This window comes from Colletes latitarsis, chromosome 11 (genome assembly GCF_051014445.1).
Source record: "Colletes latitarsis isolate SP2378_abdomen chromosome 11, iyColLati1, whole genome shotgun sequence".
Lineage (NCBI taxonomy): Eukaryota > Metazoa > Arthropoda > Insecta > Hymenoptera > Colletidae > Colletes > Colletes latitarsis.
This window is the reverse complement of record NC_135144.1, coordinates 8216408-8231519: the sequence shown is the minus strand read 5'-3', so window position 1 is coordinate 8231519 and position 15112 is coordinate 8216408. Positions and strand designations below refer to the sequence as shown.

The 15112-nt window shown below is 31.6% G+C and overlaps 1 protein-coding gene across 4 annotated transcripts in view; it reads left to right on the top strand.

Moving 5' to 3' along the window:
* The window catches only part of LOC143347724 (uncharacterized), a 137401-nt gene that overhangs the window by 42722 nt on the left and 79567 nt on the right, over nt 1-15112 (top strand). For all 4 annotated transcript variants that reach the window (XM_076777178.1, XM_076777177.1, XM_076777175.1 and 1 more), the window contains exon 8: nt 209-444. In XM_076777178.1, coding sequence (XP_076633293.1) covers nt 209-444 — 236 coding nt within the window. The remainder of the gene's footprint in view (nt 1-208; nt 445-15112) is intronic.

The window sequence follows — 15112 nt, the reverse complement described above, 5'->3', positions numbered from 1 at the left end:
CATATTTATTAAGCGGTTTAAAACGATAATAAAAAATACTGATAACCAACGTCAATTGAAACGTTTGCGAGTTAAATATTAAATAATAAGAAAATCGTACGAAGCAAACAAAAATTTTAAGCACTCCGGTACGGATCTCTTTGTAGAATTTGGTATCAGATTGTTGTATCGCGTATGCATTGTTCGGTTATTCGTTTTTAACGAGTAGATTGTGCGAGACCGGTCTTCATGGGTACGTGGAACTGGCGAGAAAAGTGAAGTTCTTCGGCGGAAACGGAAGTGGCGCCTTACAGTCGACGATCGGAAGTGACGAAGTGGTGCAACGTGATAGTGCAACAAGTGCAGGGGAAGATGAGCCGCACGACGATAATCATGGAAGAACAGGTCCCGTTTCTTCTCAAGGAAGAACCATGCTACGCAGAAGGAGGCAATTTGATGCTCAAGGTACGTCAGCTTTAATTTATGCTCGCTTCATTTGCATCGATAACTTAATCCGGCAATTTACTATACTCGATGCACGGTGAATAAAAATATAATAAAATACGAACCTCCGTGAGTTGTATGATTTCCAAATCTTGGAACCTCAATAACTTTAGCAATTACACCACTCGTTACATGCTTTAGTAACAATTTTAAACGATTTAAAGAAACACAAAAAACTAACGTGTATTTAAAAATTAGAATATACAGGGTGTTCGGCCACCCCTGGGAAAAATTTTAATGGGGGATTCTAGAGGCCAAAATAAGACGAAAATCATGAATACCAATTTGTTGTTTCGTTGAAAAGTTATTAACAATCAAATTCAAAAATTACAAATCATTCTGGAAAAATTATTTTTGGTTGCGGGGATGAATTACAAACATTTTTGGTGATTACATATACCCCTAAAATCCTACTCATTTTCGAGAACAAAATTCGAGTAGGTACTCAAATTTTTAGACGAAATTAAAAAATTTCAAATCATACTAAAAAAATTATATTTAATTACAGTGGGCAATTACAATCATTTTGGGTCATTATACATACCCCCGAAATCCTACGCATTTTCGAGAAAAAAATTCCTTACCGAAAATATAATCTCTGGTCAGAAATGTCTGCCCGAATTTTCATGCAAATCTTTAAAACGTCATAACTTCTGAACGGATTGGACGATTTTAATGTTTAAAAAAGCAAACTATGCGTATTTTAATGTAGAATATGTAGAAATTCTAACAATAATGAAAAAGTTGTTCTTTGACCCCGTAAAATGAGAAAAACCCCATAAAAATGGTCCAATTTTCAAACAGCCATAACTCCTACAATAGTGAATATATTTCAATGAAACTTTTTTCTGAAGTAGAGCTCATGGGTACCTATAAAAAAGTATTAGACAACTTTTCTGTAGGGCGTCCATCAAAAGTACTAAAAATGAAAAAGGTATTTTTAAGAAAAATCGACAGGGGGTAGGTAGGTGCCTAAATTTTTCGACGAAAATGAAAAATTTCAAATCATTCTGGAAAAATTATTTTTGATTGCAGGGATCAATTATAATCATTTTTGGTCAATAGACATACCCTCGAAATCCTATCCACTTTCGAGAAAAAAATTCCTTACCGAAAATATAATTTCAGACCAGAAATGCTTCCCTGAAATCTCATGTGAATCTTTAAAATGTTATAACTTCTGAACGGATTGGACGATTTTAATGTTTAAAAAAGCAAACTACGCGTATTTTGATGGAGAATATGTACAAATCGCAAAAATATCCGTAAAGTTGGTCCTTGAGCCCGCATAATGAGAAAAACCCCTTAAAAATAGTCCAATTTTCAAACAGCCAATACTCCTACAATAGTGAATATATTTCAATGAAACTTTTTTCTGAAGTAGAGCCTATAGATACCTACAGAAAAGTATTAGACAACTTTTCTGTAGGATGTCAAATAAAATTATCAAAAATGAAAAACGAATTTTTGAGCAAAATCGACAGGGGTTAGGTGCCTAAATTTTTCGGCGAAAAAAAAAATTTTTAATTAATTCTGAAAAAATTATTTTTGGTTGCGGGGTTCAATTACAATAATTTTTGGTGAATAGACCTACCCCCGAAATCCTATTCCCTTTCTAGAAAAAAATTCAGTACGGGCGGAACTTTAAACGTTAATAACTTTTTAACAAAACCTTCATCAACAAATTAGTATTCTTGATTTTCGTCTTATTTTGACCTCTAGAATCTCCCATTAAAATTTTTCCCAGTGTTGGCCGAATACCCTGTTTAAATGTTACTTTATTTGAATGAATCGTTACATGTTTATTAACTTTAGTAATTATTCTTCACTTGTCATATGCTCCAGTAACATTAAAATTTTTTTAAACGTTTTAGGGAAGTACGCAAAACTAACGTGCATTTAAAAATTACAATCTATAAATGTTACTTTATTTGAATGAATCGTTATATATTTATTAAGTTTCGCAGTTATACAAATTTCACTTGTCGTATGCTTTAGTGATATTTAAAGTTTTGTAATCGTTTTAAGGAAACACATCAATTTTTTTAAAGGATCTGTACGTCAGAAATAATAAAAGTATATTGCCCAATAAATACAGAGACACTGCTTGCAAAAAGGTTAAACTTGAAGAAAATCATTGATAAAAAATTAAATTAAAAAATTCCGCTGATTAATATACAAAGTCACACAATTTGAACAATGGATTATATTAAATTGTTTGCATACATTTATAATTCTCCAGAATTGTTATAAGTTTTCTTTCAAATATTTTTTTATATATTTAATAATTTATAAGTAACATTTTGTGGACCATCACGTAAATAAAGATGACAATAAATTCTTAACTTGTGACGTTATTCTTTTTAATTTTTGTATATTTTTATACAAGAAATTTTTATAGTTGCAGATGTTTATATACAAAAAATATACTAAATATATAATTTGTACAATGAACATTTACTATATAGCATATTGTACAAAATATTAATTCCTTTTTTTCAATCTAATTCGTTTGAAACATGTTTTTTAATACCTCTAGATAACGTAATAGGAAAAGAAGTAATTTTATTTTTAATGTTTAGAATAGTGGATCTTTTTGACAGACAATATATGTAGTTCAATAATGTACTCAATTAAACATACATTTATAGTTCACCAGAATTGTTATAACTTTCATTTGAAATATTTTTTTATATCTTTAACGATTTAAATGGCGGCGTAAGGGGCGGTTCGAAATAGGGTTGATTTCTCTCGTAAAACAAATAGGTTGCACGAAACAAACTCTGGTTAATCTCTTAGCTATGTTTAATAAACGTTTTGGTTTCGTAAAAATTGGTGCATATCGGTCACCCATAGAGAAATACGATTGGTATTAAATCCGTGCTTGCTGGCACATTTGTATTCTAGATCTTTAAAAGGCACAGCCATAACTAATAGTCGTAGACAGACTAATTATCGTATGAGTGAGTAACATTTCGCTTTCGCGCCCGCCTCCCCGCATTGATGTTTTATACACTCGCGTGCAAGACAGCTAATCGCGTGCTCGCGTGAATGTAAATGAAACTTTAATCCTTTTGTTTCGACACTGTGCTCCGGGGCACCGGCGTTAATTCAAAATGGAATGGATTATTCGTAAATTCATAACTAGGGTTTTACGATATTATACGCGTATCTACTGAATTACGATCGTGTTGAAGATATCCAAGTATATATAACACTTAGATAGAAAGATAAGAATTTTAACGAAAGTGGGAACGTTATCTGTACAGCTAGAAATTAATTTACCTGTGCTCGAGTCGCTCGACGATCCTACGGATAGGTACATTTTTTCGTCGTAACAAGTTTAGAAAATTATATAAAGCTACTTCAAGTATTTTTGCAAGTTTTGGACAGTTACGTTTAATAATAATGGAAAATTTATTCCTAAAAGTACGAAATAATGGAACATTTTATAACAGACAAATAGTATGTTTTACTTTTTTTTGCAAATACAATAATTAGTTATACGGGGTGTTCGGCCACCTCTGGGAAAAATTTTAATGGGGGATTCTAGAGGCCAAAATAAGACGAAAATCAAGAATACCAATTTGTTGATGGAGGCTTCGTTAAAAAGTTATTAACAATTAAATTCAAAAATTTCAAATCGTTCTGGAAAAATTATTTTCGGTTGCGGGGGTCAATTATAATCATTTTTGGTCATTAGACATTCTTTCGAAATCCTAAACTCATTCTAGAAAAAAATTCGAGAAGGTGCTGAAATTTTTCGGCAAAAAAAAAATTTTTCAAATCGTTCTAAAAAAATTATTTGCGGTTGCGAAGGCTAATTACAATCGTTTTTGGTCATTACACATATCCTCGAAATCCTACGCACTTTCGAGAAAAAAATTCCTTGCCAAAAACCTACTTTCCGGCCAGAAATGTCTGCCCGAATTTTCATGCGAATCTTTAAAACGTCATAACTTTTGAACGGATTGGACGATTTTAATGTTTAAAAAAGCAAACTACGCGTATTTTGGTGGAGAATACGTACAAATCGCAAAAATATTTAAAAAGTTGATCCTTGACCTCGCAAAATAAGAAAAACCCCATAGAAATGGTCCAATTTTCAAACAGCCATAACTCCTACAATTGTGAATATATTTCAATGAAACTTTTTTTTGAAGTAGAGCTTATGGGTACCTACAAAAGAGTATTAGACAACTTTTCTGTAGGGCGTCAAACAAAATTACTAAAAATGAAAAAGGAATTTTTAAGAAAAATCGGCAGGGTAGGTGCCTAAATTTTTCGACGAAAAAAACAAATTTCAAATCGTTCTGAAAAAATTATTTTCGGTTGCAGGGGTAAATTACAATCATTTTTGGTGAATAGACATACCCCCGCAATCCTGCGCATTTTCGAGAAAAAAATTCAGTACGGGCAGAAATTTAAACGTTAATAACTTTTTAACAAAGCCTCCATCAACAAATTGGTATTCTTGATTTTCGTCTCATTTTGGCCTCTAGAATCCCCCATTAAAATTTTTGCCAGGGGTGGCCGAACACCCTGTATAGAGTATCCACGCTATTACTAGCCAGCAATTTTTTTGAAAACTATTTTAATTAGAAAAATATGAAAGAGAAAAGGGTATTACAGTTTCTTATGACCAATAGGACAGTGTATATTAATTTTGCACATTTACATTATTTTTCGAGAAATGAAGGTGACCTTCAATTTTTTAAATGGAATTTTTTAAATATTGCCTACAATGCACTTTCCATAGATGTAAATGGTTTAAAAACTAAAATACAAGTATATACAAGTGCACGATGAAGTCATATTAAATAAACATTTTTTATAAACAGAATGTTATGAAATATTCAATATCTTTTTTCTATTGCCGATCTTCTACTAAAATAAAACGTTAATATTGCAAACAAAAAATAACATACCAATTACAGATCCTAAATATTGATTTGGAAATTTATAAAAATACACAATAAAATTGTTTCTTAAGAGCTTAAATATACAATTAAACGTTAATATTGCAAACAAAAAATAGTCAGACTCGTTGTTGTATAATAATAATTAACAAATCAAATACAGTTCCTAAATATTGATTTGGAAATCTATAAAATGCACAATAAAATTGTTTTTTAAGAGCTTAAATATACAATTAAACGTTAATATTGCAAACAAAAAATAACATACCAATCCAGATCCTAAATATTGATTTGGAAATTTATAAAATACTCAACATAGTGTTTTTAAGAAACTGGAAATAACTGTATGTAAAATTTCCAGTATTCAATAACCGAGTTTCCATGTTTCTAAAAACGAGTTCATTTCCACGCGTTTCGTTCGAATAAAGATGTTTATTAGTCTTCGTCTAAAATTGTTTGTACGTTGACAATGCTGTGCTAATAACCAAACTGGTTTCTTTTCCCTGATGAATAAATATAACTAAATACTTAATTCTATTCTTTTATCATACCATGAATTATAGATGTAAGTCAATTATTATTTCTTTACAATACAATTTAGTTCACATTTTTGTCAATTTCTTCTCCTATTTGTTATACATTATACTTTCACTTAATTAGATTCTTTTATAGAATTTGTGAAGGTCGAAAACGTTCGTCAGTCACAGAATAATAAAATGAAAGTTTGTTCAAATCACACGAAGATTTCATATCGAATAGAGAAACAGAGTCAAACTGTCCCACAATTTAGAAGTAGACTCTAGATTCCATAATAATAGATTATAGGATTTGTATGTTGTTTTATGTTGTTGAACAAAATGAAAGTTTTGTTTCATATCGAACAGAGAATAATAGTCAAACTGTTCCACAATTTAGAAGAGGATTCTAAATTCCATAATAATACATAATAGAATTTGTATGTTGTTGAACAAAATGAAAGTTTGTTCAAACCATACGAAGGTTTCATATCAAAAAGAGAACAAAATAATCAAACTGTCCCACAATTTAAAAGGAGATTCTAGATTCAACGGTAATGGACTTCACAGAAATTTATTCCTAAGCAACTAAAAATACTGAAACGTCAACCAACATCGCCATACGGTTCTCGACGACGATAAGCTCATCGATTACCGAAGCCTTTGGCGTACCGTCTGGTGTGAAACCAGTCAGTATGCCTCATGAAATCCATAGACGACAGAATAATATTATCAGCCTCGTGAACGTAGTATCCGTATCGGAGTTCAAACACGAAATCTCTGATAAGAAAAGTGTTATGAAAAGTCTCGTGTCGGTAAACGCGTGAAAAGTACACAAGTGTGTGCCGCGAGATCTGGAACAAGTCACGTTCGACAATGGAGAAACGAATCGTCGAATAAACTGTGAAACTATTTTACGAACAGCAATTAAACCGTGGATTGTTCTCATAATAAAATTTTGACCGTAGAATCTTTATATAGACGACATTTAAATTTGAGAAATCATCATAGGATAGTGCTTTAATCAATAGTCTGCAGATCTTTATTTAAATTCATATTTTTATTAATAGAATTAATGAAGTGGGAGCTTTGTAGAGAGTTGTCTCAACCCCTAAATATAATAATTCGTATATTTTTGCATATTAAGTGCATTGTATGGTTTCTTGAGAATTAAAATTTTCCATAAACGCATAAATATCAGAAGTCTGATGAACGAAACACGGAAGTAGCGTTTGATAGCGCGTAGTAGAATCGGTACAATTTTCCACCATTGTTTTCGTGTGTCCAACGTTATCTCGCGATTTCGCATGATACAAGCGTGACTACGAAGCCGAGTCGAATGCAAATCACAGATTTCACGGTGTGAGATATCCATCCTACGAGGGGGAAAAGGGGCGAGCATCCTGCAACCATGGACGTGAGAAGAATATGCCAACTATTAACTACGGTCTTCGTGTCCATGTATTTTTTGCTCTTCTACGCCGCGTTCGCCGTTGTTCTTTACTTTCTGTGGATGGGGGACGTGTCTCATCGGAGATCGAAATAAAAATCGCGCAGAAGCGACGCAACGGGGAACCCCGAAACCTAGAATCTTTCGTTGGACTCCTCAAGAAAAAGTAACGTAACCAAAAGAACCGTGTCGCGAATTCATTCGACACTGTGAGTCACATTATTTTCTTCGTGTTACGTTACGATTCATCCTTTAGTTCAGAATTTTGCAAAGGGGGCAGATGCTTTAGAATTTAAGGGGAAGAGAGAAAACATTTGTAAATAATTTTGAATGTTTCTTTCTTTTGATGTATTAATCATCGACTGCAGAAGTATATTTTTCTTGCTCCATTTTAAAGTTTAAGGTTTATATACAGGGTGTTCGGCCACCCTTGGGAAAAAATTTAATGAGAGATTCTAGAGGCCAAAATAAGACGAAAATTAAGAACACCAATTTGTTGATTGAGGCTTTATTAAAAAGTTATTGACAGAATTATTGTTAAAAATTATTAATCAAATTTATCCACCTTCACGAATTTTTTTCTCGAAAGTGCATAGGATTTCGGGAGTATGACTATTGACCAAAAATAATTGTAATTGACCCCTGCAATCGAAAATAATTTTTCCAGAATGATTTGGAACTTTTCAATTTCGCCGAAAAATTTCAGCACCTACCCCCATTGTCGATTTTTCTTAAAACTTCCTTTTTCATTTTTAGTAATTTTGTTTAACCCCCTACAGAAAAGTTGTCTAATACTTTTTTGTAGGTACCCATGAGCTCTAGTTCAGAAAAAAGTTTTATTGAAATATATTCACTATTGTAGGAATTATGACTGTTTAAAAATTGGACCATTTTTATGGGGTTTTTCTCATTTTGTGGGGCCAAGGACCAACTTTTAAGATATTTTTGCGATTTGTACATATTCTTCACCAAAAGACGCGTAGTTTGCTTTTTTAAACATTAAAATCGTCCAATCCGTTTAGAAGTTATGACGTTTTAAAGATTCGCATGAAAATTCGGGCAGTCATTTCTGGTCAGAAATTAGATTTTCTGTAAAGAATTTTTTTCTCGAAAGTACGTAGGATTTCGAGGGTATGTGTATTGACCAAAAATGATTGTAATTGACTCCCACCGCCGAAAATAATTTTTCTAGAATGATTTGAAATTTTTTAATTTTGTCGAAAAACTTGTCCACATACTCAAATTTTTTTTCTCGAAAGTGCGTAGGATTTTTGGTGTATGTGTATTCACCATAAATGATTATAATTAACTCCCCCAACCAAGAATAATTTTTTCAGAATGATTTGAAGTTTTTTCATTTCCCCGAAAAATTTTCCGGTCGATATGGAACTGTAAATATTAATAACTTTTTAACAAAGCCTCAATCAACAAATTGGTATTCTTGATTTTCGTCTTATTTTGGTCTCTAGAATCTATCATTTAAATTTTTCCCAGAAATGACCGAACCCCCTGTATAGTAACAGTTTAATTAACGAAACGGAGAAATTAAAAATTACAAGCATTTAGAAATTTCTCTGGAGAGAAAACTTATTGTTTAGATCGTCGATCGACAATTCTACAATTATGTGGTGGTGGATTATCGCTTTCACATGGCATAAAAAAACAATATAACAGAAACTGATGTAGACTGTACTATTGATCATAAAAAACTATAAAACTTTTTCCTTTCTCATTTTTTTCTAATCATAATAGTCTTCCAAAAACATCTCCAGCTAGTATTAGCGTGAACACCCTGTATAAGTGAACAATATTTACGATCGAATTCGTCTTGACACATACTTTCATACGACATAAAAAAAATATATAAAATTCTATTTAAAAAAAATCAAAGGTCATTTCTTGCAAAATAATGTAAAAATGCAAAATTAGTAAACACTGTCCAATTCGTCGTGCAAAAAGTGTAAAACTTGGTCCTCTCTCATTTTTCTTTAATCATAATAACTTTCGAAAAATATCGGTAGCTAGTAATCGCGTGAACACTCTATTATTCATAGCACTGTCTATAAAATTCTGTTCGAAGTCTCATATTAATTTGTTGAATTTCACCACAGTTCTCCCAGAAGTATGGTTACGACTTTAATGTTTACGCGTATAGATCGAAAGACTGATTTTGTTTGTTGCCAAAGCAGGCGGACATTTTAAAATGTGAAAGTGATACTATACAGTTTTGACCTAATCTAATCTAATTAGCTGCTCTATGGGATAATGATTCTGTCGGGCACGAGAAACGAGAGGAAACCCGGTGTCTCGATTGTTTCCTTTCGTGCGGCAGACGCAAATTTTTGTTCCGTAGTGTATGTATGTGGTTGGAGCAGGCGTAGCGAGCAGGTGAGACGAAGCGAAGCGGGCCCCAGGGAAACAGCATAGAAATAATAGTATAACAACGTTCTCTGTTTCGCTCTATAGTCCGCTCACCTGCGACGCTTATACAAGGTGTCGCGAAGTCCTCGAAGTCGTTGCTTCTACGGTTTCCAGTTGCCCTCGTGTCAGTTTAAACATTTGACTTCCTCTGCAACACTTATACACGTTACGATTACACTTACAAGGCTTGAAATAAAATTTATTTTTCGACCTTCTTAACACTACCAAACAACCAAAATGGCCCATTCGTAATTTCTAATAAAATTCTCGAAAATCGTAATTTTCTATGAGAGGATAAATCAACACGTTACAATTACACTTATAAGGCTTGAAATTAAATTTATTTTTCGGCCTTCTTAACACTACCAAACAACCAAAATGGCCCATTCGTAATTTCTAATAAAATTCTCGAAAATCGTAATTTTCTATGAAAGGATAAATAAACACGTTACAATTACACTTACAAGGCTTGAAATTAAATTTATTTTTCGGCCTTCTTAACACTACCAAACAACCAAAATGGTCCATTCGTAATTTCTAATAAAATTCTCGAAAATCGTAATTTTCTATGAGAGGATAAATAAACACGTTACGATTACACTTACAGGGCTTGAAATAAAATTTATTTTTCGACCTTCTTAACACTAGAATTATCAAAACAACCAAAATGGCCCATTCCTAATTTCTAATAAAATTTTCGAAAATCGTAATTTTCTATGAGAGGATAAATAAACACGTTACAATTACACATACAAGGCTTGAAATTAAATTTATTTTTCGACCTTCTTAACACTACCAAACAACCAAAATGGCCTATTCGTAATTTCTAATAAAATTCTCAAAAATCGTAATTTTCTATGAGAGGATAAATAAACACGTTACAATTACACTTACAAGGCTTGAAATAAAATTTATTTTTCGACCTTCTTAACACTACCAAACAACCAAAATGGCCCATTCGTAATTTCTAATAAAATTCTCGAAAATCGTAATTTTCTATGAGAGGATAAATAAACACGTTACAATTACACTTATAAGGCTTGAAATTAAATTTATTTTTCGGCCTTCTTAACACTACCAAACAACCAAAATGGCTCATTCGTAATTTCTAATAAAATTCTCGAAAATCGTAATTTTCTATGAAAGGATAAATAAACACGTTACAATTACACTTACAAGGCTTGAAATTAAATTTATTTTTCGGCCTTCTTAACACTACCAAACAACCAAAATGGTCCATTCGTAATTTCTAATAAAATTCTCGAAAATCGTAATTTTCTATGAGAGGATAAATAAACACGTTACGATTACACTTACAGGGCTTGAAATAAAATTTATTTTTCGACCTTCTTAACACTAGAATTATCAAAACAACCAAAATGGCCCATTCCTAATTTCTAATAAAATTTTCGAAAATCGTAATTTTCTATGAGAGGATAAATAAACACGTTACAATTACACTTACAAGGCTTGAAATAAAATTTATTTTTCGACCTTCTTAACACTAGAGCTACCAAAACAACCAAAATGGCCCATTCGTAATTTCTAATAAAATTTTTGAAAATCGTAATTTTCTATGAGAGGATAAATAAACACGTTACGATTACACTTACAAGGCTTGAAATAAAATTTATTTTTCGACCTTCTTAACACTAGAGCTACCAAAACAACCAAAATGGCCCATTTGTAATTTCTAATAAAATTTTTGAAAATCGTAATTTTCTATGAGAGGATAAATAAACACCTATTTGAATTGAATTATATATTTCTTCACGTATCTATCGATTTAATTTCTTTGGTGCAAATAAATATACTATAATTGTCAATTATAGATATTGATTATATAGACATTGATAATATCGTCAATTCGTTTGAATTTACTTCCTCTAACAAAAATACACACGTTACAATTATACTTCCAGAGCTTGAAATGAAATTTATTTTTTATTCTTTATAAATACTTCAAGGTTAGACATCAATAATATCGTCGTTCGTTTCGAATTATTTTTTTAAAGGTTTGTTCAATTTCAACTACTGTTAAAATTATCTGAATTTTATTCATATAAACATATTCGTTTTAATGTTTAATGTTAATATCGTTATTCGATCCGGATGATTGTTTCAAATAATTTAGTCAGCATGTTTAATTCCATCTACAATTTTTTCGAAAAAATATTTCAAAATGTTGAAATACTTGTATGATTAAAATACTGGAAAAATTATCTAGGTTTTACTGAATCACATTAATTCGTTTTGTATAATTCACGATAATTGCCCGTGGTAGATATATTTTTAAATAATTCAGTCTGTTTTAAAATTGATATGCAGTTTTAATTACGTTTTTATTGAATGTAACAATAATTATTAACATACTGTTTAAGTGATACGAATTTCATTGATCTAGCACGATAATTCATTTCAAGTAAAATATTGATAATATTTAAAATTATTCAAAGTCAAGGAAATTATAATTTTATTATAATTTTTTCAAAAACGATATCTTGGCTGCGTTCCAAACTTAATCGGATTTTAATGTATTATTACATATATGGAACGAGCAGAAATCTATGGAAGATTCAAATAATATGTTCTAATGAAATATTAAGTAGCACTAGAATTACTTTTATGTTGGTAATATATTTTAAGTTACTTTTTGTGTAACTCGAATTTAAATTTATTTGTACGTCATTATTTGGCGCGCGATACATTGTTATATAAATATACACGGCATCGATCACATTAAAAATAGTTTATTTAAGTATCGACATGCGTCAGACATTGTGCAAACGATTGAATCGTTCGTGCCATAAATAGTACACGTCTTTTATTAAAGTTGTGCGAATATCGTATTCAAAGTTAACGACAAAATTTCTATCGTATCTGTTTAATACAAAGTTCGTAACGATTATTTCTATCGTTGCATTTATTTACAACGATTACACGCTCGATTATTTCAACTTGGTAATAACGTATTTGTATACATTAAAGTAGTATTTTGTTATTCTTATTAAATACTAGAGCTGTTCGAGTACTTAAAATTGAAACCAAGAGAAAATTCATTTTTTCAAATCGAGTCAAGTATTTCATTATTCAAGTAGCTTGAATGTTTGATCAAACTTGAGAAAATTCACAAAATGTGAGAATAAGTATAATGTAAGAAGGTAAAAACTTATATGTTAATTATGAGAATTATACTTATTATCTTTGTTCCAAAATCGTCTTATTCTAAATTCGAAGAAATTTTAAATCATTCTTTAACTTTTATTAATTTTCCAACGAGGAAACTACTCGAATATCAAACCACCCTAATTAATTTAAACGAACAGATATTTCTTTTTAAATTTCCAAGCAAACTTTATTATTCAAATATAAGACTATAATTAAGTAAGCATTCAAGTTCTCTTGAATAATCAAGATTGTTTAAATCAAATCAAATATTTGGTGCTTAATTAAGTTTGTTTTAATAATCAAGTTTTATTCAAAGGAACTTGATTATTGAAACAAACTTAATAAAACAATTAAATGGTTGATTTGATGTAAACAATCTTAATTATTCAAGTAAACTTGATTATTCAAACAAACTTAATTAAACAATCAAGTACTTGATTTGATTCAAACAATCTTGATTATTCAAGAAAACTTGATTATGTATTCATATTTAATTATAGCATTACATTTGGATAATAAAATTCACTTGGATAAGATTTGGATAAGCTTAGATAAATTGAAGAATAATCATGATAATTCTAAAAATAAGAAAAAGATATCAATTCATTAAAATAACTTAGGGTGTTTTGATATTTGAGTTTTCTCGCTAGCAAGTTAGTAAAAGTAAAAAAAGGTTGTAAAATTTTCAAATTTTTCGAGTTTAAAATGATTTTGGAATACAGTCGTACAAAAAGAAAAAAAATAGTAGAACTCTCATAGTTTATATTTTATTACATTATAGTAATTTTCACATTCTGTGGAAACAATCGTGACCAAACATTCGAACAGAATATTCTCAAATTCGATCAAATATTCAAGCTACTTGGATAATCAAATTTGAAAAAATAACTTTTCTCTTGGTTTCAATTTCAAGTACTCGAATAGAATTCCAGTTCCAACTGCGAATCGAAATAAAATTTCGTCGTTCATGTCAAGGCGGTCGCGATAAAAGCGCCACGCATTAATCGCGAATGCCACACGCGACTATTGTTATCGTTGCTTCAACGTCACGGTAGACCGGAATCGTCGAGTATTTCGTTCGCGCCACCCGGTGTACACGTCATAATGCATTATACCGACGCCACTATAGACGCTGTTCTGCCGTAGTAAGGTAGTGACCGATGCTGTAGGATTCAGGTGTGCCTCACGGCACAGACGCTCTCAGTTTAACGGCGGTAGCCCACGCGAATTGCCAGTGTTCCCTTTGACAGTGTCGTTTACCTCGCCAGGATGACGAAAGCAAAGTCGAAAGTAATTCAGTCGCGGTGCTACCGTGTATCGTTTCGAGGTTTCGGTCTGTGATAAAGCTCGTGAACTTGGACGATAAGCAGCGACTAGTTTCCCCGTCGACGAGCCTCTCAACCGAGAAACAGTGCTTCGGAAAATTGTAAACAGCGACGCTGTTCCCCGGTTTTTCCGTTCGCCGGCACCGTACGCATCGAGGAGTACCATTTTCCCGAAGGTTCGTGAATTTTCATCGACTAGAGGATCCAAAGATCGCGCGCAGTGTCGAATTTTGTGTCCTCCGTGGTCGCTTTGCCAGGTGTCGTGTTCCGTTTACCCTGAATTTGATATTTCGCGTGCTTTACGGTGTCCCCAGAGAAAATCGTTTCGAGTACCATCTGCTTAAATGCACGTTAACCCACTGAGTACCTAGTGTCCTATTTAGAGAATAGTCGGAAAGAGGCTTTAGCGGCAGAACAATTATTGAAATTCAGTCAAACGTCACGTGACAAGACACGAAGTCGAGACACAAATAAAGTGCACTGTAATTTTCTTTTTTTGACAATCATATTAGAAATAAAGCTTACGGATTATTTATTTGACTTTTTTTTATCTGTAATGTAAAAAATAATTCTATTTTAGGTTATTATGATTTTTTAATATTTTTTAGAAAAGAAATTGTCTTTCCCAGAGGGGTTTTTCTAATTTTCTAAATCTGAATAATGGAGGAGCTTTGTTTTTTGATGTGTAATAGAAAATAATATTCCCAGATCTTGGTTAATAAAAGTAATTCTATTACGATTTATTAATATTTTTTAGAAAAGAAATTATCTTCCCCAGATGGGTTTTTCTAATTTTCTAAATCTGAAGAATAGAGGAGCTTTGTTTCTTGA